General features: G+C 47.6%; 2 protein-coding genes across 7 annotated transcripts; one reads left to right on the top strand and one right to left on the bottom strand.

Annotated features, from left to right (window-relative positions):
* Positions 1–1,424: 1,424 nt before the first annotated feature.
* Positions 1,425–15,299, top strand: Masp2 (MBL associated serine protease 2). Its single transcript, XM_040734906.1, has 11 exons — positions 1,425–1,464; positions 1,562–1,995; positions 2,085–2,262; positions 3,361–3,492; positions 5,134–5,330; positions 5,588–5,735; positions 7,933–8,051; positions 10,802–10,880; positions 12,712–12,843; positions 13,328–13,402; positions 14,499–15,299. Exons 1-11 carry the CDS (start codon positions 1,425–1,427, stop codon positions 15,260–15,262), a joined length of 2,298 nt encoding a protein of 765 aa, XP_040590840.1. The 3' UTR covers positions 15,263–15,299.
* A 1,167-nt stretch (positions 15,300–16,466) lies between these two features.
* LOC101833182 (TAR DNA binding protein) lies at positions 16,467–26,094 on the bottom strand. 6 transcript variants are annotated; one of them, XR_002384820.2, is made up of 7 exons: positions 24,720–24,967; positions 22,576–22,739; positions 22,039–22,179; positions 20,130–20,300; positions 19,643–19,787; positions 18,568–18,707; positions 16,467–17,849 (listed from the first exon to the last, which is right to left on the bottom strand). XR_002384820.2 is itself a non-coding variant. In XM_005079317.4 (6 exons), exons 2-6 carry the CDS (start codon positions 24,955–24,957, stop codon positions 19,257–19,259), a joined length of 1,245 nt encoding a protein of 414 aa, XP_005079374.1. In that variant the 5' UTR covers positions 24,958–24,967; positions 25,955–26,094; the 3' UTR covers positions 17,870–19,256. The 6 variants fall into 6 exon arrangements, 3 of the variants coding, with proteins under 3 accessions (XP_005079374.1, XP_040591023.1, XP_040591024.1); XR_001197026.3 differs by having other exon boundaries at positions 19,661–19,787; XR_001197027.3 differs by having other exon boundaries at positions 19,670–19,787.
* Between the last annotated feature and the right edge of the window lie 396 nt (positions 26,095–26,490).

Here is a 26,490-nt window from a genome sequence, read left to right as displayed (position 1 = left end):
GTGAGTTCCAGGACAGCCTCCAAAGCCACAGAGAAACCTTGTCTCGAAAAACCAAAAAAAAAAAAAAAAAAAAAAAACTGATGGAAGTAATAGGTTTGAATACAAAATAGGGCTTGTCAGTTTCACTCTTACTGTGAGCAACATGGCTAAGTCTGCTTATACAGCCTTAAGAGTTCCCCATGTTTGGGAACCAGAGGAAGAAAAAACAAGAAGGAGGAAGAGGGAGGAGGAATAGGGAAAGAGAGAGAGAAAGAGAATGAAAGAGAAAGGAGAGAGAGAGAGAGAGAGAGAGAGAGAGAGAGAGAGAGAGAGAGAGAGAGAGAGAGAGAGAGAGAGAGAATAGAATGTGTAGGTCATTCTGTCATACCTCCTGGAAAAATGAAAAAGCCCATTTGCTGGATGGTGGGTGTGGCTCTGTAGTTGGGTGTAAACTTAGCATGAGGGGGTCCAGGGCTCATTCCCCAACACAGAAAACAGAAACTTACATGGCCCCCAGACTGACAGTGACTCTCCTTTTCACTACTCCCCCCAAGAACAATGTTTGTCCTGAGGTGGGGGGTGGGACACAAGGGAAGTAGCCAGGTCCCCTCCTCCCCCTCCTCCCCCTCCTCCCCCTCCTCCCCCTCTTTGGCCAAGTTTACTTCGTCAGTTTTTTAAAGATTTGTTTATTTATTATGAATACAACATCCTGCCTCCACGTATGTCTGCACACCAGAAGAGGGCACCAGATCTCATTACAGATGGTTGTGAGCCACCATGTGGTTGCTGGGAATTGAACTCAGGTCCTCTGGAAGAGCAGCCAGTGCTCTTAACCTCTGAGCCATCTCTCTAGCCCACTTCGTCAGTTTTTAAAGAGGTTTTTTCTGTGCATGAATGCCTTGCCTGCACACATCAGTTCACCATGTGTCTGAAGAGGCCAGGGGAGGGTGGCAGGTCCTCTTGAGCCGCAGTGAGTTAGTTAGTGGCCCTGTGAGGGCTGGGAATGGAACCGGGGTCCTGTGCGAGAGCAGCCAGTGCTCTTAACTACTGAGTCATCTCTCCAGCCCTCTACTTCTTTAAGATTTTTCTTTCATGGCCGTGCGGTGGTGGCGCACGCCTTTAATCCCAGCACTCGGGAGGTAGAGGCAGGCGGATCTCTGTGAGTTCGAGGCCAGCCTGGTCTACACAGTTGAGTCAGTCATAGCTAGATAGAAAGACACTGACTTCAGATGAGTTAACTCTCTCCTGGTTCCTCATTCAGCTTCAGGCTCAGCAGTCGCCAGCGAGACTCCCCTTCATCTGCCACCCACCATTCACGCTCCCAAATGTAGCGCATCCTGTCCTCTGTGCCGCGTTCCCTGTCCTCTTGGGTTCATATGTCGTCTCAAGTCACCTTTTCTGTCTCTCCCTGAGTTGAGGGGGCCATCTAGGCAGCTCATGTTCTCATGGAGACTCCGGCCCACCAGACCCTCCTGGTCCCTCCAGGTAGGACTCTGAAGGTGGGTGAGGGTCTGCCTTCAGCTTGTGGCCAAGTCAAGCTTCTGGTCCCCAGAGCCACCAAGCCTTCCTGCCTGGAAGTGAGGCTGGCAGAAGCCACTGCTGGATTCCCAGAATCCCTGGGTCTGGGAGGTCGGGGGCAGGGCCAGGTGCTGGACAAACAGATCAAAGGTGAGTCCAGCTGGGCCTGCAGAGCTGGGGTCACATCATGAGGTGGGTGAGCCGTCCACGGCCTCCGGGGGAGCAGGAGGGATTAGGCCTGGACCCTCATGTCCCTCTCCTGCCCACAGGCTGCTGACCTTCCTGGGCCTGCTGTGGAGCTTGGTGACCCCACTTTTGGCCTCAAAGTGGCCTGAGCCGGTATTCGGACGCCTGGTGTCACCTGGCTTCCCGGGGAACTATGCCAACAATCAGGACCGGTCCTGGAAGCTGACTGCACCCCCCGGCTACCGCCTGCGCCTCTACTTCACTCATTTCAACCTGGAGCTCTCTTACCGCTGCGAGTATGACTTTGTCAAGGTACCCGAGGGGGTTTCTGACTGCTCCAAGGGCTACGGCATAAGAGAGGCCAGGCCTGGGTCTAACCTTCCCTCCCTCTGGCCCCACAGTTGAGCTCAGGGAACAAGGTGCTAGCCACACTGTGTGGGCAGGAGAGTACAGACACTGAGCAGGCGCCTGGCAATGACACCTTCTACTCCCTGGGTCCTAACCTGGAGGTCACCTTCCGCTCGGACTACTCCAATGAGAAGCCATTCACGGGCTTTGAGGCCTTCTATGCAGCCGAGGGTGAGCGCAGTAGGGGTCCAGGCTGCCCAGCGGCAGCTGGGTGACTGTGCTGTCTTAGCCTCGTCCCCTCTTTTGGTCGCTTGCCTCCCACTTCTCCTGGGGCCCTGGACTCAGGTCAAACCAGCAGGAAAGGTGAGTCCTGCCATGGCCTGATGTCACCCGCCACGTGAATTCAGGGGACAGAGCCTGGTTGTTACGGTAATGCGCGAGGTGAACCTTGGCGACTCCAAGGCAGGCAAGGGTGGCCGAGGCGGGGGACAAACACGCCAGGCAGACAGAGCGTAAGTGAGAAGATTTACTAGAAAGGGGAGGCGGGGTCCAAAAAGAGATAAAGAGACAGAGACAGAGAGGACAGACGAGAACAGGGAGACAGGAAAGTCCTGACTGCCCTGGGAGTGGGAAAAAGGCCGGGCACTGGTGGCGCATGCCTTTAATCCCAGCACTCAGGAGGCAGAGGCAGGCGGATCTCTGTGAGTTCGAGGCCAGCCTGATCTACAGAGCCAGTTCCAGGACAGCCTCCAAAACAATACAGAGAAACCCTGTCTCGAAAAACCAAAAAAAAAAAAAAAAAAAAAAAAAAAGCAAAGGGCAAAAGTGGGGCAGGGGTCTTTCTTTTAAAGGGGTCCTTTGTACCTGGGCTGACCAGGGTACTGCCTGAGGGCATTCTGGGGGCAGGCCAGCATAATGCCTGAATCCTCACACTGGTGACTGGTGACTGCTAATGATGCCCGCAGAGCTCGGACCAGGTTACAAAGAGCTTGCACAGACCTCAGCGTGAGACCTCACACTTGACTGCACACTCTGGTCCCTGTAGGGACGGTCTGTGTGACTTGAGGCAAGTGCGCGAGCTCTCTGTGCTCAGAAAGCTACTGCACGGGGTCCATCTACCCTCTTCTCCACTGGCTTTGTGGTGGCTGTGCCCTCCACTGTCCCGGGAGCCGTACGGGACCTGCCACTGGTTTAGCAAGGGTGCTCTCTGCATGTCTGGCCCAGGCCTGTGAATTGTCAAGCAGCAGGCCTCCTCTCAAGTGGACCACCAAGGCCTGAGCTCTGGTCCATCCATCTCTTCCCTCCTGCCTGCACCCCCCTCCCCTCCAGATGTGGATGAATGCCGAGTGCCCTCAGGAGAAGATGCCCCTTGTGACCATTACTGCCACAACTACCTGGGCGGCTACTACTGCTCCTGCAGAGCGGGCTACGTTCTTCACCAGAACAAGCACACCTGCTCAGGTGAGGGGTGGGGCACCCCTTCAGCACCAGGTGGCTCGGGGTCCCCAGGCAGGCGCAGTTCTGCTCAGAAGGCGGGGCTCTTCTGTTCCCTCCCACTCCATTAGCATACCCGACTCCTCCCCTGCCAGTGGCCTCTTCCTCCTGGGCGGTTCCTAGGTAGGCTTGGTGTCTGGGCGCACCTGGGCCTTGCTTTCCCTCTATCGCCGACCCTCAGGGTAGGGGGCGGTGCAGGCAGCCTCAAAGCCACCGTTCCCAGCCCTAGCCCCTACTCTGCACTGTTTCTTTTCTTGTTTTTTTTTTTTTTTTTTTTTTTTTGGTTTTTTTCGAGACAGGGTTCCTCTGTGGCTTTGGAGGCTGTCCTGGAACTCGCTCTGTAGACCAGGCTGGCCTCGAACTCACAGAGATCCGCCTGCCTCTGCCTCCCGAGTGCTGGGATTAAAGGCGTGCACCACCAACGCCCGGCCTCTACACTGTTTCTTGGTCCTTCGCCCTAGCACTGCTCTCCGCAGTCTTTCTGATGCCTACCCCATCTCTCTTCCAGAGCAGAGCCTCTAGCCTCCCTCAGCTCCAGCCTGCCCACCCCAGAAGTCAGTGCAGCCCACACACCGCAGCCCCGAGTCAGGCTGGAATGGCTGCCAGCTGCCCCAACCGTGCACCTTACCCATGGCAATAATAAACCTGCCTCCGTCTCCACTGTGGCTGTGTGTCTCTTGAGGGGAGCGGGGTTGAGCTGGAGGCAGCAGAGCAACCTGGGTCCCTTCATCTTCATCCCCCTTCCCTCCGGCCTGATGGCGGAGCCCTCGCCAGGGGCATAGGCACTTGCAAAGGGCTTGCTTTAGGCCCATTATTTTGTCTCTGGGGCACGGAACCAGCAGGGATTAGCCTCCATTCACACTGGGAGACTGGCTCCCCCGGGGGCTGATCTCAGGACATCTTTAGCGCCTTCTTGTTTATAGGGCAACGCAGGTCTGTTTCCTGACCGACCGGGAGGAGCTTGATTCAAAACAGAGACCGAGGGGGTGTTGCTGAGGGAGCAGCTTCCCTCCCAGGACTTCTGTCTGGGAAGTCTTCATTGCCCACAAGCCACAAGCGGCCCCACCAGTCAGCTCCCACCCTGAGCAGGCGGCTGTGGGGGAACTTTCTCAGAAAGGAGGGGCAGACTGGTGACTTAAACTTCCCTCAACTGTCCCCAGGGTCACTTCTAAGAACAGGAAAGGCCTGGGGAAAGCCTTCCAGCTTGTTCTCTGGGATCAAGCCCTCTGGGCTGGTTCCTGTCAGACATGGCAGGAGCCCCCTTGTGGACTCACTTAGGACTGCTGAGGTGGACACCAGTGATTTGAGAGCAGGGAAAAGCCCTGAGTTTAGGAGACCCTCCCTTCCTTTCCCTGAATTCCTAAGGACCTTGGGGGGCAGCCTGGGGCCTGCATCCTTTCCTTTGCTCTTCACCCCTTGAGTTGTGACTCTGACCCTGGAGTAGGAGTTTGGACCCTGGCAAACCATCCCTGGTGCTATCCTGCTCCAGCCACAGAGCCCTCTTAACTGTCCTTTGGCACCATTTGGGATGAGAGTGTAGGACATAGTGCCCCAGGTAGTTCCCCGTTTCTACGAGCAGTCATGCCTTCTTGTCCTCTCTCCGCCCAGCCCTGTGTTCAGGCCAGATGTTCACTGGGAGGTCTGGGGAGCTCAGTAGCCCCGAATACCCTCGGCCGTACCCCAAACTCTCCAGCTGCACCTACAGCATCCGCCTGGAGGAGGGCTTCAGTGTCACCCTGGACTTCGTGGGATCCTTCGATGTGGAGGCGCACCCTGAGGCTCAGTGCCCCTATGACTCCCTCAAGGTCTGCCTCCTGAACCCTTACCTTGTGGTGGCTCTTCCCCTCAACGGCCCTCCATTTCTTTCAACCTTCTGTCCTCCAGTGAACCCCTTCAGTCTTTCTGGGGGGCATCTAAGCCAGGCTGTGGCTTCAGCATCAAGGACAGGGTGCCCACCTTTTGTCCGGGCCTGCCCCAGCCGGCTTCAGCTGGGGTGTACCCCTCTAACATAGAGGTCAGACCCCTCCAGCAAGTCCTGGGGCGTCAGTGTCTCTTTGTTCAGATCCAAACAGACAAGGGGAAATACAGCCCGTTTTGTGGGAAGACGCTGCCCCACAGGATCGAGACGAACAGCAACAGTGTGACCATCTCATTTGCCACTGATGAGTCTGGGAACCACACGGGCTGGAAGATACACTACACAAGCACAGGTAGGCAAGGGCTCTCTGGTCCAGGCAGCTGTTTCTGTCCCTGATGCAGCATCAATAGACTACACAGGTCTGTCAAGTGTTGGTCCTTGCTTGGACCAACTATAATAGTTTTCCCTTCTTCCTTCGGTCCCTTCACCCAGGCAGCCACTTACCTGGGCAATGGTCCTGAGTTCAATTCCCAGCAACCACATGGTGGCTCACAACCATCTGTATTGAGATCTGGTACCCTTTTCTGGCCTACAGTTATGCATGCAGTACAGAACACTGTACACATAATAAATAAATAAATCTTAAAAAGAGAAAAAAAAAAGCAAAAGCTGGGTCTTCCCCCCTCAGGCCAGGTGCTGGGATTCCAGGTCCATGCTTCCCTCTATCTTATCCCTCACCACCTGCCGCGCCTCCTGCGCAGCCTGTATCCGAGAATATGGCGAGGTGGTCGGGATAGATGACACAGAGACCAGTCGGTTGCATTAAGAAAACTTTATGCTCCCCAAATCGGCTTAAGAGAACTTCCCAAGAAAAACGCTTCCCTTTAGAAAAAACTTCTGCCATCCATACACTCACAAATCTCCAACAGACCTTTCACACTCCTCTCCCAGCCCTCTCCTTCCCCCTGGCTGGTGGTTAAATCTCTGGCACCAGAATTGGAAAATAGCAGGGAGTAGCTAGCCATTGGGAAGATCAAAGTTAGGGTGTTTCAGTGACCCGAGCCCTTATCAAGCCCTTATCAGGAATTTATGGCACTGAATTGTTTTCAGTAAACATTGTCTCCCAGCTGCCTGCTCCCAGGCTGATCTAGGAGTGGGTTTCCGGCCAGGGTCTGTGATCCCCACAACCACCCACACATCCACCCGTCCAGGCACCGGTCCCCTTCCCCACGCATCTCACTTCCTATGTGCTAAGAAGGGTGCAGCTGCAGCTCAGAGTACAGCGCCTGCCTGGCCTGCACAAGGCCTGTGCCCAGGGCTCAGCATGGTTATAAAAAAAAAAAAAAAAAAGACGTACAGAAGCTAGAGTCCCCAACAGTCTCTGAATTCAGAGGGGAAAATGTTAAGTCTCTGTGGCACAGCCTTTGAGGCAAGGGCTGTCTACTGACTCCAGGGGAGGGACACACCACTGTCACTTAATCTCAGTCTTGTTCTTTTCCTACAAGTGACATTCTTGGTTTCAAATCACATATGTCATCTTCCTGGTATAGAGGACTCAATTATCTTGCATATTTGGTTTTCTTGTTTTGGGGGTGTGTGATTCAAAACAGGGCTTCTATGTGTAACAGTCTGGTTGTCCTGGAGCTCACTTTGTAGATCAGGCTGGCCTTGAACTAAGATTCATTGGCCTTTGCCACCCAAGTGCTGAGATTAAAGGTGTATGCTACCATGCCCAGCTCCTGTTTTTTTTTTTCATTAAAAATAATGTTTAACTATTTTCTGTGCATAAAGGTATCCTTTTGCCTGGAACTGGAGTTACAGGCAGCTGTGAGCTGTCATGTGGGTGCTGGGAATTGAACTTGGTTCCTTTGGAAGAGCAGCCAGTGCTCTTAAGCACTGAGCCTTGTCTCCAGCACCCTTTTTCTCCCTTTGTTTTTTTTTTTTTTGGTTTTTCAGAGACAGGGTTTCTCTGTGGCTTTGGAGGCTGTTCTGGAACCTGCTTTTAGACCAGTTAGACCAGGCTGGTCTGAATTTACAAAGATCTGCCTGCTTCTGTCTCCCAAGTGCTGGGACTACAGGTGTGTGCCACTACACCCGGCAATTTTTTTCACTTTTTCTTTCTTTTAAATTGCCATTCATTTTACATACCAACCCCAGTTCTCCTTCCTCTTGCCCCCCCCCAAGAAAATCTACCGTATGCCACTCATGTGCAGATGCCCCCTGGAGGACAGAGGGGTCAGACTCCTTGAAGCTGGGTTACATATGGTTGAGCCATCTGATGTGGGACCCAAACTGGAGGCCTCTAGAAAGCAGCGTTCTTATTGCTGACCGTCTTTCCAGCCCTGTAGCTGAGTCACGGACAAAGAAACAAAACAAGTTTTGATTTGTGCAAGTGAATCAACTTAATTTTGCCTTTGGTACATGTTAAGACCACCACCATACTTGAGACAGGCTCTCTCTGCCTCTTATTTCATTTATAATCAAGAATGCAGATTGCTAAATTCAGACCTGGCCTTACAGACTTCAGAATAGTGTTTTCCTCTGTGCAGCACAGCCCTGCCCCGATCCAATGGTGCCACCTAATGGTCACATCTCACCAGTGCAAGCCAAGTACGTCCTGAAGGACAGTTTTTCTGTCTTCTGCAAGACTGGCTTTGAGCTTCTCCAAGTGAGTTACTAAAAAGAACTATGTGCCTATGACTACAATGACTTTGAAATTTGAAGTGCCTATGTAGAAAAAAAATCAAAGTAGTAAGTTTGTAGCAAATAAAGTGCAATAACTATGGAGAATCTTTCTGAGGGTGTCTGGGGAGAATTCTTCCTCATTTTTGTTTTGAAGCAGTTTGACTGTGTAGCCCATGCTGGCCTATTTAAAACCCTCCTGCCTCAGCCTCCCAACTGTTGGGATTATTAGCATATGCTGACAAGTCTGTCTTGTTTTTCTAAATTTTTTTATTTTGGTTTTATGAGACAGGGTTTCTCTGTGGCTCTGGAGGCTGTCCTAGAACTCGCTCTGTAGAACAGGTTGGCCTTGAACTCCCAGAGATCCGCCTGCCTCTGCCTCTTGAGTGCCGGGACTAAAGGTGTGCGCCACCAACACGTGGGCTGTTTTTCTAAATTTTTTTTCAATGCTTATTTTTATGTGCATTGGTATTTTGCTTGTGTATGTCTCCGTGAGGGTGTCAGACCCCTGGAACTGGAGTTACAGTTCTAAGTTGCCATGTGAGTGCTGGGAACCCAGGTCCTCTGGAAGAGCAGCCAATGCTCTTAACCAGTAAGGCGGGGCTCCGCCCTTTGTTTTGTTGACACAGGATTTCTCTGTGTAGTGCTAGCTGTCCTGGAACTCACTTTGTAGACCAGGCTGACCTCGAACTCACACATCTGTTTGCCTCTGCCTCCAGAGTATTAGGATTAAAGGCGTGCACCACCATACCCAGCTGTTACTTCTTGAGACTTGTGCTTTTGATTTCCTGTTTCAGGCTCTCCAATGCCGGGATTATAGGTATACATGGTCACACTCGCTCCAAGTTCTACTTTTGGTGCTGAGAACTGAATCACACACACAAAGTATGCCTGCACCCCCATCCCTGTCTGTTGTAAACGCTTTTAGAGAGCTAGTCATTAAGAGACTTTCTGTTCATCTGCACACTGCAGCAGCTCTCTGGAAAGTGGCTGAGACAACAAAAAGGTGTGTGTTTACCTGGTGCTCCATGAGCTCTGCAGAGGGTGCTCCCATTAAATTAAGTCTTTCCTGGTCAGCTGACAACCTTCCCTGGGCCCACAAAGATTAGGCAGCCCTGGAAAGAGTACATTCTGCAAAGTTATAAATAGTGCTCACTGGTAAGGGAGAGGGAATATAATTTTAAAAACTGCTTAGCATGTGGCTTCAGGGCACAGGTAAGAGATTAACTCATCCTCTTTGTGTTCTTTAAAATTGTCACTGAATCCCAGTGGTAAAAAGCAATAACCCTGGAATGACAGCTAGGGATGGAGTCCAGCCTGTGGAGACTCCAGGCAAACTGGAGAAGTCCCACTTTGCATACTTCTTGGTCAGACTCTTTCACTGCTTGACTAGACCATAGACTTGTTCAATTGTTTTGAAACAGCTTTATGTAGCCCAGGCTGCCTCTGGGCTTGCTACAGCTGAGGATGTCCTTGTACTGATCCTCTTGCTTCTACTTCCCCAGTGCCGAGACTAACTTGTCCCATCATACAGTGTAGTGGTGCTTTGGACCAAACCCAGGACTTTGTAGATGCTAAAAAAGCATTCTGTACATCCTATGTTTATAATTTAACTGAAAAATGTTACAACATTACAGCTTTTACAAATGGCACCCTCTTTCGCTAATTCATACTCTCTCCCTGGACTAAATGCAGACCATAGACCAAGCTGGCCTTAGAAATCCACATGCCTTAGATTAAAAGTGTGTACCACCGGGTGTTGGTGGCGCACGCCTTTAATCTCAGCACTCGGGAGGCAGAGGCAGGCAGATCTCTGTGAGTTCGAGGACAGCCTGGTCTACAGAGCTAGTTCCAAGACAGCCTCCAAAACAATACAAAAAAAAAAAACTATCATGTATTTACATGTGTGGCTGCACACATGCTAGTGTGGAGGTCAGAGGACAAGCTTCTCGGTGTTAGGTTTTTTTATTTTTTACCATGTAGGTTCCAGACCTCAAACCCAGGTTGTCAGGCTTTGGCGGCCAGCTACTCAGCTGCAGAGCATCTCACTGGCCCCATCTGGCACTTTGTATAAAGAAACTGTAAGGCTGGAGATGAGTAGCACACTTGCTGTTCTTGCAGAGGACTGGAGTTCAGTCCCCAGTGCCTGAATGGTAGCTCACAAGCCCCAAGTCTTTTCAGGGGGTCCAAGGCTGCCTTCTGACCTCTCTAGACACCAGGCACACAGGTTGTATACATATATCCATGCAGGCAAAATGCTCAAACCCATAAAACAAATCTTAAAAAAAATTAAGTGGTGTGGGGGATTGTGCAAACCTTTAATCCCAGCACTCAGGAGGCAGAAGCAGTAGGTAGACCTCTTAAGAATTCAAAAGCCAGCCTGGTCTACAAAGAGTTCCAGGACAGCAGGACTTCATAAAAGGTGGAGGGGGGTAGGGGCTAGCCCCCACCCCCAGAGGAAGGAAACAGATGAGAAGAGTGCACCGGCAACAACGCTGAGCCAGGGTTCTAGGATGCACTGGAAAGCAGCATATGGTAAGAGTCAGTCAGGGTACTAATGTATACAACGCCACGGCGGCACAGGTGACAAAGCAGCAGAGCTATTGGCAGCAAATGTGCACACGAAACAAGGCAGCTGTGGCAAGGTCCTACATGGTTGCTGCCCTCACCTGGGAGCACTGATCAGGGAGTGACCTGAAGTTAACAGGGAACTCATTTTCTCAATTTCCCTTTCAGGGTTCTGTACCCCTGGAATCATTCACTGCTGTCTGTCAGAAAGATGGGTCCTGGGACCGGCCAATACCGGAGTGCAGCAGTACGGTCATATGGTGACAACCCCTTTCCCTTGCTGCCACCTGTACCATTTCTCTGTTGTCCCTTCATTTCTACACATGTGAAGGAAGGCACATGTAGTAGAGCAGTGGTCATCAATCTTCCTATTGCTGCTGGCCTTTAATGCAGCAGTTCATGTTGAGACCTCCAACCACAAAATTTTCATTGTAATGTTGTAACTGCAATTTTGCTGCTATGAATTGTAAGGCTGCTTAACCCCAAGAGGGTGCCTCACATCTTAGTTAGGAAGCACATGGCCATGTCTGATTTTTTGCTGGGTGCTGGGGGCATAAAGCACCCTATTCTGAGCAGCAACCAAGCCCATCCACCATTTCTGTGGCTTCTCTAGTCATTCCCACCTCCCTGCCAAGTGAATCATTAGAGCTTGACTCCCAGATTTACTTCTGCTCAAGGCTCTGGGGTTAAGTACTGGGGAAAGGATGGCAGCATGCTGGAAATAACTTCTCTAAGTGTAAAATGACACCCTTGTAGACAGAAGAAATGCAGGAAAAAAGTCTGAGCCTCTTAATGCCTATCAACCTATAGCAAAGCATGACATTACTGTGTAGGCCTCTCTCCAGTTCTCACCCCAGCCCCTCCACCGAGGGCATACGTGTGCATGCACAAGTGTAGGACAGGACCAGTTCTGTACAGTGTGCACACCTACCACACGTACAGAATCACACACAAAAGTACACAGATTTGGAAAGAGAAACTTCTAAAACCAAACAATGGAAAGGAGCTCAGTGGCAAAGACTCACTTGCCTGACCCTCATGAGATCCTCCCTCCAATACTGAGCTGGCACACACCCATGACTGTACATAGATCATGGCATTACAACACTTTTGTAAAACAAGCTCTGGGAGGAACTCAATTACTTATTATGCATAGTTTTTTTTTTTATCGGTATACATGCTTGTACACCAGAAGGCATCAGACCTCATTATAGGTGGTTGTGAGCCACCATGTGGTTGCTGGGAATTGAACTCAGGACCTCTGGAAGAACATGCAGGGCTCTTAACCTCTGAGCCACCTGTCCAGCCCAGAACTTAACGTTTTACAGATTTACATCCTCACACTTCCTTTCAGTGTGAAATGTTGAGCTGGTTTGACTGTGTGTGGACAGTTAAGACAGCCCGGGTGTGCCCCTGCCACTGCTTGCTGTGCAGGTGTAGACACAAGGTGCTATATCACCTGTGACACAGCAAAGCAGCCACAACGGAAGCAGTTAAGTATCTGAACCAGGGCTGGAGATGACTCAGCAGTTGAGAGCAAGCACTGTCTGCTCTTCCTGAAGACCCTGGTTCAAATCCCAGCACCCACAGCTCACACTGGCCTGGAATTCCAGTTCCAGGTTGTCTGACACCTTCACACATTATGTACTTGCAGACAAAACACCAATGAACATAAAACTCACACCCAGCACTTCAGAGGCAGAGGACAGAGCAAGTTCTAGGGCATTTACACTTTGAACAGGACTATAGAAACAAGTCCCTTAGTTGACTGACTTAAGTCACACAGGCTTTTCTTCTGTGTTCTCCTACAGACCATTTCTTTAGTGAGCTATGCAGCTCCAAGTGTTTCTGAAAAAGTCCTTTCAGTTAAGAGCTATCAAACTGAAGCTGTTCTTGCTTTTAGAAGTGGCATTAGTGCCATTCACCTTGTAGAGAGGAGAGCAGCACATGACCCACCTGGCTCTCCAAGTCCCAGAGAGCATTCTGGGGCATGTACCATTTAAGTACCCAACCAAGCCACAATGTCCACCCCAGAGTACAGGTCCAAGGCACAAAGGGATTCTTCCCTGTTTTACTAGTTGTTGACTGTGGCCCTCCTGATGACTTACCCAATGGCCACATGAACTACATCACAGGCCCAGAAGTAACCACCTACAAGGCCATCATTCAGTACAGCTGTGAAGAGACTTTCTACACAATGAGTGGAGATGGTAAGTACTTTCTTCAAGGAGGGGTGGATAGTATTTGGAACTTGAGCCCTTGAGGTTGAATATAAACTTGAAACAGACTTTTGGCTAAGGGAGACAAAGGATTAAAAGGCCTTTCTCCCTTGTGCTAAGTGAAATATTATAGTTAAAGTGACTTTAATGTCAATTTGCAAGAATCTGAAAACAGATCTTATCCAGTAAATGACTACTACAAACACACAATATATTCCAAATGGTTTAATTTAACAAGTCAAAACCTTATCATTAAGCACTTGAGATCTTGATACATATTCAAGTTACACATCTAAAAGGTTTCCACTTTGCAAGCAAACATGGTAATGCCGACACCTATTTATGAAATCATGTAAAATGGTTATTCACACACCTCTCCCCACGACGGATGCTCAAGAAGCAACATTTTTCAAGGGGTTATTCAGGCAAATGACAACCACAGTTAAAACATTTGTGCTTTTCCAATGATTTGCAGGTAAATATGTGTGTGAGGCTGATGGATTTTGGACGAGCGCCAAAGGAGAAAAATCCCTCCCAGTCTGTGAGCCTGGTAATGGACGCATTTATAAAGACTCTTAGCTGACAAAGAGTAGATGGAGGATGGGCCAGTCTAGCTGGGGTAGGCAGACATGGAAGCTCAGCATCTGGTTTCTTAGACTAACATAATCCCAATAGTGTGCTTTCATCACCCCTTTGCTAGGTGTTAGTTAGCACTCATTCGATCATTCTTGACCTTATGACTAGGCAAGCATAAAAAAATTAAATGATTTCTTAAATTATCTGAAACCATTTATACATTTATAAACACAAATTCTCTGTAAAAGTGCTATTAACTTCATTATTTCCCTAAGCAATTGTTTTCAACATCTAGGTTTTTAAAACATTAATGCAATTTTCCTTTTAATAGTATTTTTTTAACTAGAATTGGCTCAACAATAGTTGAGAATGCTCTTTTAAAAATATTGAAAGGTAGTAATACACTCATTAGCCCCATTTTAGCTGGCTGAAATTTGTTTTCTAACCCTGTATTTGGCGGACATGCTGCTTCTAAGTTTTAATCAAAGTGTAAGACCATAAAAAGAAACATATGTTGCATTCCTAAGTAATTAGTTTGCAATAGAGACACTGTAAACTTAAATGTTTAGATGACTCAACCACACCAAAACTACAAATTTTAGAATCTGGGCTCTGGTTTTTAGTAGTTTTACAGTGAAGGGCAACAGTCATTTTGTAAATCATAATGTTCCTTCCATTAATCCCAGCACTCGGGAGGCAGAGGCAGGCGGATCTCTGTGAGTTCGAGGCCAGCCTGGTCTACAGAGCGAGTTCCAGGACAGCCTCCAAAGCCACAGAGAAACCCTGTCTCGAAAAAAACAAAAACAAAAAAACCAAAACACATAATGTTCCTTCCAGAATTTCTAGAACTCAGGTAAAAAGTGGGACACCTGACCTTTTGCCTTTATGCTGTGTTCATCTTTGTGCACATTTCATGTCTGTACTCTACACAGTTTCCCCATCTTAGTTCCCTTTCAGGAAACCCTAAGAATCTGTGAGATGTGATAGTTATCAGATCTTTGAACACCCAGCGAGGATGCCTACATGGGATGTAACTTGGCTGACACTAAACAGACTCTGTTCTTTCCCAGTTTGTGGATTGTCCACACTTGCTACAGGAGGACGCATATTTGGAGGGCAGCACGCAAAGCCTGGCAACTTTCCTTGGCAAGTCTTATTACTGGGTGAAACTATGGCAGCAGGTGCTCTTTTACACGACAACTGGGTTCTAACAGCTGCTCATGCTGTGTATGGGATAGCAGAGGCAGTGTCTTCTCTGGACATTCGCATGGGCATCCTCAAAAGGCTGTCACCTGACTACACCCAAGCCTGGGCTGAGGCTGTCTTTATACACGAAGGTTACAATCACGGTGCTGGCTTTGACAACGATATAGCACTGATTAAACTCAAGAACAAGGTTACAGTCAATAGAAGCATCATGCCTGTTTGCCTGCCAAGAAAAGAAGCTGCACCCTTGATGAGAACAGACAGCATGGGAACTGTGGCTGGCTGGGGGTTAACCCAGAAGGGGTGGCTTGCTAGAAACCTCATGTTTGTGGACATACCAATTGTCGACCATCAAAAATGTACTTCTGCATATGAAAAGCAGCTGTACCCAGGAGGGAGAGTAACTGCTAACATGCTCTGTGCTGGCTTAGAAACTGGTGGCAAGGACAGCTGCAGAGGGGACAGTGGAGGGGCATTAGTATTTCTAGACAATGAAACACAGCGTTGGTTTGTGGGAGGAGTAGTTTCCTGGGGTTCCATTCATTGTGGGGAGGCAGACCAGTATGGAGTCTATACAAAAGTCATAAACTATATTCCCTGGATTGAGAACATAATAAGAAAATTTTAAGTTGTATGCCTCCAATCAGTAAATTATTCCTTGTTTTTACAAGTACCTGGAAAAGCTCTTAGTCACAGAACCCAAGAAGCATCAATGGCCCACTTCAAACATCAAAAGATCAAACTATAGGCACATGACACTCACCAGTGAAAACTCTGTCCATTCATCTTTGCCACCCCACCCCAACTCCCCTCCTCAAGTTGTATTTGATTCACTACAACCCACTTAGTATTTCATACTGGCTGTTCCCATTTCTCAACAGGGACTGGCTGTTGATTTTTCTAGTGTGTTTAGATGTTTTAACGAGTTCTGAAAGTGCTCTTACAGATTACAACAGTATTGGTTCCAAAATATCTGATCACTTCTCTTTTTAAAGGTTAAATTGAAAGCAGGTATGTGACTTTTCCTATTTAAAAATCAATGCCATAAAACAATGTTGGTTGTCCATTTCCAGAATACTGGGATTATAGGCATATCCTACCACATTTCATTTACCAAATTGTCAGATAAAAAGAACATGGAATAGTATTTTACCCCTCAAAAGGGTGATTCAGCAATCCATTTCAAAAGCCTTAAAAATTGCATAATGTAGCAGACAGCCCAACCTTTCTTTTGCTTCCACCAGTTAAATGCTGAGGGATTACAGGGTGTGATACCATACCTCATTGTATCTGGTACTAGCAATCAATCCCAGGAATTTGGACATACTAGCTGGGTAAGCCAACTAAGATACATTCTGATCTCACCCTCCTCCCTCACCTTGGGGATAACTGTGTTGTCTAGGCTGACCTGAAATTTACCATCCTGCCTTGGCTTCCCAAGTGGTGGTTATGAAATGTGTGCCACTATACATGGACAGTGGTGAGCCAAATAGATCACAGATGGCACAACAGCAGAAACTACACAGGAGAACCATTCTCACATACAACAGATTCACCCTGAAATAACTCTCCTAACACTGCCTTAATTTTAAAATGTCACATTTGGTTCTACTAGGCTTTTCCAAGTTTTTGAGATAGGGTCTCACCACAACTGGCCTACAACTTAGTTTCTGGGATTTAAGGCATGTGCCACCACTCCCACCTGGAGACTCACATTTTTAAAGGCTGAAAATGCTATATACTGTGTCTTCCCACAGAAGTCACTGTTTAGCTTTCTAGCATTTTTGTCATGAAACATGTTTTTTTCCATTAAGACTCCAGACACTAAACTGTTGGTGGCAAGAGAACTTTTTATTTAACTGTGGTTCAAAGATTTCTTTTAAGAATGAATGCATTTTGTGACCAAATACTTTCAAAACCAAATCTATGCCAAGTAGTTTATTTCTAAAACTTCATTTAGGGCAAACAACTATCCACAGCTACGTCATACCATAAACATGTTAAAAGGCTACTCAGCACTGGAAGCCTTCCATGACCAGTGACTCTTAGCAAGTGCAAACAAGGGGCCAAAACCATGCCATGGACAAGTAACTTACCCCAGGGCTCCTGGACGGCTTGCCACTTTAGTCTTTGGAGGTCCCCGAAAACCATTTTAATGTTACCATGTTACTGCTGCTGAGTAATAGTGCAAGTGCTAAAATGCAAAATTCAGATGTACAGGGTTTGGAAATCATGCAGATTTAGATGCAGAGAAAAAATTTTTTACAATAACCCAAGATCCTTTTACAGAGGATACTGAATAAGAAACACTGTGTTCATAACAAGTCTCTAAAGGATATAAATTTTTAAAACATGCAACTTGCAAAATGACAAACCTATTTATCATAATCTAATTCAGGTAAGGGCATTAGGAAAACCACCAACACAAAAATGGTCACGTTTCCAGTTAGAAAAGGAGCTCCCCAGTCCTCAGTAATTACAGGAAAAGTACAACAATCAAGGTTTCATTATTGCTTTTACATTCTTACAATGCACTGTGAAGTCTACTGACTTTGTGAGCATCATGGTATGCCCCACACCCTAGAGAGTTAAGAGCCCACCTCACTCAAGACAGCCACAGGCAGACAACCCTCCCCACTAGTTCTTAAAGCTATCAGGCTTCTTAAAGATTTCAGGCACACGGTTTCTTGTTTCTTCTACTTCATCCCTATTGCAATTAATTCCACTTTTCAAAGCCCCAACAGAAAGATGCTTATCCCCTCGTTTCCATGGATACAGTCTGCTACAAAGCATTTGAAAACAACTGTTTTGTCCCTTCTCCCAAATAGTACTTTTAGAAGGCATGATTTCCCAATGGACATTTCTACATCCATGTCACTAGAAAAATCACTCAAATGCACAGAGGCACTCAGAACAAGCTGGAGGGTAACTGCTTACCATTTTAAGTTCTGTCACCCAGACTTATGAAAAACTAGATTAAAAACAAAACAACCCATGGAAAAACTTTCACTTTGGACAATGCAAGAACAAATAGCAATTAAGTCTGGGTATCAGGTGTCAATGCATGACAGGTGATGAATCCATTTGACTTGAGACAACTTTTCAAATAAGTTTATTTGAAGCAAAATAAACTACTGCCAAGAAACTTTATGAAAGTTCCATCTCAAAAGGGTCAAAAAGGGGAATTAACTGCTATGAATTCTTTGCATTCAGGGCTGCAAAACAAAGACACATATTATTTAAATCAGTTTTATTTAAGAATTTCCAACAATGACAACTCTTATAAAAAGCATCCAAGCACAGGACACAGAACTGCAGCAAACAGCATTCTTATGGTTGCTAACAGACATGAGAACGTCCACCCTTTGAGACACCTGAGCTCACTGGTGAACTCTGCTTCCAAGTTCTCCTGCAAAGCACACCACAAGCTCAGTCCATGTTCGCAGCCCATCAGCTTCAGTTCACGTGCCCACACTTCCAGATCAGTAACAGAGGAGAACACACACCATACAGCATTCACAGCAGTTGACAGAGGGGAGGGAAGTACAAGTATTTCACTTAACACATTCAACTAAAGTGGGTTTTCTAAGAACAAAACTCAAAGTCTTCCAACAGATGTGGATGTCCTTTGATGCAAAAACATTCGTACGTTATTGGCTATCATTGCTCTCTGCACACTCTCTCACCAAAGCCACAGGATTGGGTGACACATCTCTCCAAGTTAAAAAATATCCATTTTGCACCACCAAGTCTCTGCACGCGCTCTCTCCTTTCCTCGCTCATACTAGCCTTTCATGCCTCGGCACCACCATCAATCCCACACAAGGTTTCAAAAGTTCAAACAGCCTTCTGGTTCCATATCACAGCCTTGCGTTCATAGCGTTGATACGATTCCATGAAATAAAGAGTAGCGGATAAAAATGGAACACCCACCGTCAAAGACGCAGCCTGTGCAGCGTGATGACGAGTTCTTGGATGAGAAAGCATGTAGACAGAAGTATTCCTATGGCAGAATATTTACAGCACTACTTTCAATGAAGTGCTTCTTCCATAAACATTTGAAATGAGATGAACTGCAGAGATTAAATGAAGGCTTCATATTGTACTTTCGTATATGAAGGAAGACAAGTGTTAAAAACAAAACCAAAACCAAACACCATGACATCATGATCTCCCAAATGGAGATTTTCCTAAGGAAAAAATTCATAGGGTGGGATTCAAATTAAAATGAGAAAAGGATGTAGTTCTAACCAATGGTTTCTACTCTGAACATGCAAAGAATCCATTTAACAAGTCCAATGACAGATTATTACAGAGAAACCTTCTGAGATCAATTGTAGTGTTGGTTTACCAATTAGGCAAACAGTTCACTTTCACCCACTCAGTATTTTAACCCTTTATATAACAAAACTTATAAAATTCATTTAGCTTTTCCTCTTTTTCTAAAGAAAAATGTCAAAAATACTGCTGAATATACTCCACACTGAACAAACCAATCTGAAAATTTTTAGTACATATGTATTTTACAATATACTTACCATGAGTTTAGAAAAATTTGAATCCCACCATTCTAGACCTACCTACCTATCAACCGACCCACCAACCTATCACCAACCCACTGCCTACATGCCCCAGCCAGAGGATTTAGAATCCATGCTTGAACCAAAGCCACCATTAAAACCACTGCCTGACCCTGCATTTGATGCCGATCCCCATCCAAGAGGAGCACCAGAGTTAGAACCACTGTAGGAATTATTCCCAGAACCAAAAGCCTGATTTGGTTCCCTCTGCATGCTGCCCTGGCTTTGGTTATTACCAGATGGACCCGACTGGTTCTGCTGGCTGGCTAACATGCCCATCATACCCCAACTACTCTGCAGTGCTGCCTGAGCTGCAGCCATCATTGCTGGATTAATGCTAAAAGCTCCAAAGTTCATTCCACCACCCATGTTACCACCCTGGTTATTTCCCAAGCCAGCTCCACCCCCTCTACTGTTGCCAAACCCACCCTGATTCCCAAAGCCACCTGGATTACCACCAAATCTTCCACTTCTTTCTAACTGTCTATTGCTATTATGTTTAGGTTCAGCATTGGATATATGCACGCTGATTCCTTTAATGATCAAATCCTCTCCACAAAGGGACTGGGCAACCTACAAGAAACAAGGGATGTAAAAGGTAATTAAACCACCAACTCATACACCAAAACAGCAATAAAACCAAAATCTTAGTATAACCCATCTAAGCAGAAGAAAAAGCAAGCAATGCTAATTCCACTTTGGTAATATCATCAACATTTGCAATTAAAAAATATGAACAAAGTAACTGAAGGGCACGGCATGACTATCTATAAACCCCCATAACTCTACCCAGAGAGGGTAGTCACCATTTTCTGGGCTGGAGACTGAGCTCAGCACTTGGTGTGCTACGTTCGACACATATGGGAGCACAGAACCAGATAAATACCCAGCCCTGGAACAAATGAAGAAAAATACCTTATCATCTGCAAAGGTAACAAAGGCAAAAGCCCTGAATGGTTTGGGAATGAAGACATCTACCACTTCTCCATATTGGCAAAAGAACTGTTGAAGTTCTTCAGCAGTCATGTCTTCTGTACAACGCCCAACAAACACCTTTCTGCTTCTCAAAGGCTCATCTGGGCTTTGCTGGTCAAAAGGAAGAGTAGAAATAAATACATAAAGGTGTACTCTGTTACTGTGCCACCCCCACCCGTGTCTTGCTCTTTGAGACAAAGTCTCACTGTCTATCTCTGGATGGCCTGTGCCTCTGAGTGATCTCAAAAGAGTGTGCTTCGTGCCTTCATGTGTTTATGTGAACAAAGTACATGTCTGGTGCCCTTTAGAGTCAGAAGAGTCACTCAGAACTGAGGTTGTGTGCTACCACATGGGTGCTGAAAACTGAACCAGCCGTCTCCAAAAACAAGTAATTACTAATTAACCAATTTCTCCGCCTTATTTCCTGGATTTTAAAACAGGCTTTTGGCTGGGCGTTGGTGGCGCACACCTTTAATCCCAGCACTTGGGAGGCAGAGGCAGGCGGATCTGAGTTCGAGGCCAGGCTGGTCTACAGAGCGAGTTCTAGGACAGCTTCCAAAACAATAGAGAAACCCTGTCTCAAAAAACCAAATAAATAAATAAATAAATAAAACAAACAGGCTCTCCTGTACCCCAGGATGGCCTTAAGCTTGATATACGGGGACAATCTGAACTCCTGATCCTGTTACTTACTACCTCCCACAAGCTAGAGTTACAGGAATGCAACACCAAGAGTTTCAATTTCTTTTAGAAGAGACCATTATGTACATATTTGGGACAGAGGTTGACCCCAGTCATTCTCTACCTTCCTTTATGAGGCTGGGTCTCACCGAACTCTTATTTGGCTAACTAGATCAGTAGCCAGAAAGCTCCAAGAATTAGACTGCCTCTCCACCCAACTCCAGGGCGGGATTATAAACACATCCTACCACTCAGCTCCTTTAAAAAAACAAACCACACACACCTGGCTGGCTGGGAGTAGCAGCACAGGTCTTCATGCAGTGGCTAACCCCACCCAGCACATGGAAGGCAGAGGCAGACTGATCTGTGTTGCGTTTAAGGCCAGTCTGGTACAGAGCCAGGGCTTTGCAGAGACCCTGTCTCAAAATAAAAATGTGTGTTCCCAGATCAAATTCAAACCCTCATGTATAAGGGTAAGCACTTTATGGACTGACCTATTTTCCCCAGCCCAAGTAAAGTTTTAAATTTCGAAAGCATACTTTGACCCCAAACGAAATGTCCCAAATAATTAAGTCTCATTTGCTTGCTTGGAATAAGTGTGGGCTGGGGATAAAACTCAAGTGGGGTTAGCCGAGTGTTGGTGGCGCACGCCTTTAATCCCAGCACTCGGGAGGCAGAGGCAAGCGGATCTCTGTGAGTTCGAGGCCAGCCAGGTCTACAGAGCAGGATAGCCTTCAAAACAATACAGAGGAACCCTGTCTTGAAAACAAAACAACAACAACAAAAAATCTCAAGTGGGGTCAAGCACTTGCCCAGCAAAGCACTGGACACCAGGTTTCCCAGCACATTAAAACCGTGAGTGGTGGTGCACACCTCTCAGTCCCAGCACTCCAGATCTCTGAGTTCCAGAACAGCCTCCAAAGCTACAGAGAAACCCTGTCTTGAAAACTGGAAACTAACACTCCTAAGATTAAGCTGGGTGGTGGGTAGCTCACACCTTTAATCCCAGCACCTGGAAAGCAGAGGCAGGTAGGTAGATACTGGAGTTTGAGGCCAGCCAAGGCTACAGACACACCTGCCTTGGAAAGCAAACTTTTCCTGCCGTCAACGTTTCCAAATTCACATAACAAAAAAAAATTACCCAGCATACAGGCAAAGATCAGAGTACCTTAGAATTGGGGAGTTTACAGTCACACCATCGCCCATCTATCATGTGTCGCTGGGACATCACTTTCACTTGGGTATCATATTCCGTAAATCGAACAAAGCCAAATCCCTTAGAGTGACCAGTTTTAAGATCTTTCTTGACCTAAGAAAAGATAACTGAAATTTATTCTAATACCACACATACACCAAATCAGTTCACATAAACTTGAATGGCTTCAACTGAATGAAAGAGCACATTAAAGTTAATAAGTTAGTTCAAGGCAAAATCAATAGGGAATCGCATCATTAACAGTAGAGAACGAATGACCCACACAGAACTTAACAATGTTTTACAATGAGCACAAATATAAGTTCTAATATGACCTATTTCCTTTAAACCAGTAATCCTCAACTTTCCTATTGCTTTCACCTTTAATAAAGTTCTCAATGTTATGGTGCCCCCCCCAACCATTAGTTTTGGTGTTACTTCCTAATAAGGTTCACTACTGTTAGGATCCACACATATAGAAAGAAAGCTGCTACCCAGAATCAAGTTTACCTGAACCATAAGAACTTCTCCAAAAGTACTGAAATAGTCTTTAAGATCTTGTTCTGTTGTTTTCCAAGGGAGACCCAACACTATTAGATCAGATGTTTTCTGGACTGCTCTTTTCACTTTCACTGCTGAGGAAGCATCTGTCTCATCCATTTTCCTTTTGTTATCTAAACAAAGCAAGCAGAAATCCGTATTTAGCAGTTAATAGGTGGAGCCCTGTGAGTTCAAGGCCAGCCTGGTCTGCAAGCTGTTCCAGGACAATCGGGGTTACACAAAGAAACCCTGTCTCGACCCCACCCCCACTCTAGTTTTATTCATATTATCTTATAATTTCCCAGTATAGCATTTGTAAAGTTTCTGGCCTTCTGTCCTGTTAGGAAGGGTGTTTTTTTGGGAAGGCTACACACCACTGCAATTGGCTTTTTTAACGAGACTGTTTCTCTGTATTGTTTGAGACTATCTGTCCATCCCAGCCTCGAACTCAGAGATCCACCTGCCTCTGCCTCCAGAGTGCTGGGATTAAAGGCGTGCGCCACCTTTTAAGTGGGTTCTAGAGAGTAGGCTGCTTGTCTTGTTCTGTAAGTGTCTTTACTGATATCAGCTATCTCCCTGGCCCAGGACTTGAATAATGTAGGATTGTAAAATCAACTGCATGTCCTCAAAACCTGCATCCAAATCAATGCAATTCAATTCTACTTCCTTTTAATTTTGTGGCATTGAATATATCTGACTGATCCAGGGGACCAGACATCCTCTTGTGATGCACAGAAAAATATGCAATATGTACTTACCAATATATATATAGAAAGAAAAAATAGCATCGTTTATTTCCACATATAAACTCGGGTGCTTTGGTCTTGTCCAGACTTTCAGCAATACTGCTTGCTTACAGAAATGGGTCTCATTATGCCACCAAAACCGGTTTCAAAGAATCTCTTCTGCCCCACACTCCTGCAGTTGCTGGCTGTGTGCCACCTCAGTCACCTAAATGTAGGCAAGCATTCTACTACATTCTATCTCCAGTCCCGTTCATTTCTTTTTTTTTTTTTTTGGTTTTTCGAGACAGGGTTTCTCTGTGGCTTTGGAGGTTGTCCTGAACTAGCTCTTGTAGACCAGACTGGTTTTGAACTCAGAGATCCACCTGCTTCGGCTTCCTTAAGTGCTGGGATAAGAATGTGCGCCATCAACGCCAGGCTTCCTCCCAAATTTGGTGAACTGACTATGGTTGTTTGAGATGGCTTGCTATATATAAATCAGGTTGGTACAAAACTCATAGCCCAGACTGGCCTCAAACTCTCAATTTTTCGGCCTCACCCCCCAATGCTGGGGATTATAGGTACATGCAGCACTTTGTCAGCAACATCATTAAGTAAAATCAACAATGCACCAATTCCCATGCAATCACTCTTTTCAAGAGATCCACTTGCCTTAGCTTCCTGGAGTGCTGGGATCAAAGGTGTGCAACCATATGGTGGCAGTGAACACCTTTAATCCCAGTATTTGGGAGGCAGATCCCTATGAGTTCAAGGCCAACCTAGTCTACAGAACTCCAAAACTAGAGATACCATGCCTTGAAAAACCCAAAAAGAACAGCAGGAGCAAGAGGCAAAGAGAATAAGACCAGAACCTTATCTCAGGTCAGATGTCCCTTTGCACCAGGCACACATGGAGCTGACCTAAGAAAGCCTGGCTTAGTGGCAAACACCTTTGAGCCCAGTTACAGACAGTTACAAGCTGTCCTGTGGGTGCTGGGAATTGAACCAGGTCCTCTGGAAGAGCAGCTACTGAGCCATTTCTCCAGTCCCCAAGGCATTTAGTTTTAACAGCCTAAATCTGGTATCAAAATTGTCAATGAGTGTTCCAATGGCTAAACATTTAAACAGCGAATCCTAAAAAAGAGTCCTGTAATTTTCAATCGTGACTTCCCTAGACTGGGGACCTGCAGAGTGGTCTAAGCAAAGTTTGAAAGAACCGGACATTCTGCCATGAAGGCCATACCCCAGGGATGGAGCTCACAGACTACTTGTCTGGCAAACATGAAGCTCTGCACTGGCACCACCCGCCACAAATAACCATTTACAACTTAGGATGGCACACAAGCCCAACTGTAGTCAACAATATGGCAAAAGCCAAAGTGATTCACAAACCTTTGGGATAGTTGACAACATACACCAGATTGCCCCAGCCAGCATCCGGGGCATGCAGAATTCCTTCCACTAGCCGGACACCCCTCATGCACTGAGACACTGGATTCCGGTATCGTAGGCCACATGCCCCTGGAAACTGGGCTGTAACTGTGGACAGCAACACCGTTCCATCATCTTCTGATGGTATTTCAATGGGCTCATCATTCTCGTCTTCGGTTACCCGAATGTACTCAGACATCTTTAATTTTCTAAAGGAAAGAGAGACAAAAACAAATGACCAAAAGAAGAGCAATAATCTCTTTACAGTTAGGTACCACACAGCCCTAGTCCCACTTCCTAAGACCTAATGTTTCATATGCCATCGCTGAAAAAAAAATCGAGGAAAAGGAGGCAGTTTCCTGAAATATAAACGAATTTTTAATTTTTTTTTGCCAATTCACATATCTCTCGGGGCTTACTATATGCTTCGGGTGCTAGAACGCCAAACAGTACCACCACGTGGCCGGTCGGTTACAGAACCGGACAGAAACAAAGTATCACACAGAACTAAGTGACTCTGTCCAGACTGTTCCTCTTGCAAACACCCTTCTCTCACCTGGAACGCAAAGATTACAGACTGCACTTATCTCCTCGCCACCCCCACGCCCGCCCCGGATTCATCTATTCCAAGGTCTGGGGAGCTACCCCGGGTCCGGCACGTGCTTTAAGCGGGTGGAGCGAGGGCAACAATTGACTCTCATCTTGTGCCGGGGAAGCACGGGAACCGACGGCGGCGAGCACCGAGGCCCGGCCCTTCTCCGTCCCTCATTTTCGGGAAGGGGGCCGCTAAGCTCGGGCGTCGAGGGCAGCGACGACAGATGCCCCGCGCGATGTAGGCCACCACTTCCCAGAAGGCCATGCGCGACGGGCGACGTTGATTCCTCTCCCCCCCGCCCCCACCTCCAACTCGGCCTGGGGTGGGGCCGCCGGAGTACAAGGCCCATGGTGGCGACGGTTGCTCTCGGATGCGAAGACCCGAAGGGACGAAGACTGCTGGGGGGGAGGTCCCCCCGGGGCCGCGACAAACTTCCGCCCACGGCTTCACGGCCCGGCAGGCTCGGCCCTAACGACGCGGCGGCGCGAGGCGGACTAGGCTCCCCCCGCTCCATAGCTTCCCTTCCCGCGGCGCAGGCCGCCTCGGGCCTCCCACGGAGCGACAGCCGACGCACGGAAGCCGCCCTCGGCTGGCAACTCACCCGCTAGGACGCTGCTAGGAAGCACGGAGAGGAAGCCGACGCAGCGAGGAAGCCGAGAGAGCCGCCGAGCTACCGCTTCGTGCCCACAAAATGGCGCTAGGGCCGCCTCCCGCCCCCGCCCGCCTTCGGCCTCTCCCACCTGCTCCCCGCCGGGAGGGGAGCTCGCCCAGCGGAGCCGCGGACGCTCGCTCCTCGAGGCCGCTCGGACCCCAGCAGGCGCCTGGGCACACACAAAGGGAGTTGGAGAACACACAAGGGAGAGTGGCCGTGCCTGAGAAGCGGGCAACGGAGGGGACAGTGCGGCCACGTACGCCTTCGCTTCCCCCCACGTGGCGTGGCAGGTGGATCCGTCCGACCAACCGCCGGCCCTCGCTGAGGGGCTCGCGCTCACTGAAAGCGCGCGAGACTAGCGTGGGCCGGGAAGTGCGAGGCGGTCCGGCGCGAGTGGGGCGGGGCTACGGGGAAAGGGGCGGGGCGGAGCCAGGAGGAAGGCGGGGTTCGAGCGGGTCCGGGAGGGTGGAGAGTGAGGACCGCCC

Source organism: Mesocricetus auratus, unplaced genomic scaffold (assembly GCF_017639785.1).
Source record: "Mesocricetus auratus isolate SY011 unplaced genomic scaffold, BCM_Maur_2.0 Super-Scaffold_100042, whole genome shotgun sequence".
Classification (NCBI taxonomy): Eukaryota; Metazoa; Chordata; class Mammalia; order Rodentia; family Cricetidae; genus Mesocricetus; species Mesocricetus auratus.
The sequence above is the reverse complement of the archived record's forward strand: the minus strand, read 5'-3'. Positions and strand labels throughout refer to the sequence as shown.

Coding starts and splice junctions, on each gene's coding strand:
- Masp2 (XM_040734906.1), top strand. CDS start 1,425: ATGGAGACTCCGGCCCACCAGACCCTCCTGGTCCCTCCAG. Junction 5,331..5,587: donor GCCCCTATGACTCCCTCAAG/GTCTGCCTCCTG, acceptor CTCTTTGTTCAG/ATCCAAACAGACAAGGGGAA. Junction 8,052..10,801: donor CTGGCTTTGAGCTTCTCCAA/GTGAGTTACTAA, acceptor TTTCCCTTTCAG/GGTTCTGTACCCCTGGAATC.
- LOC101833182 (XM_040735089.1), bottom strand. CDS start 25,702: ATGGGCCTTGTACTCCGGCGGCCCCACCCCAGGCCGAGTTGGAG. Junction 22,180..22,575: donor GAGAAGTTCTTATGGTTCAG/GTAAACTTGATT, acceptor ATCTTTTCTTAG/GTCAAGAAAGATCTTAAAAC. Junction 19,788..20,129: donor TTACCTTTGCAGATGATAAG/GTATTTTTCTTC, acceptor TGTTTCTTGTAG/GTTGCCCAGTCCCTTTGTGG.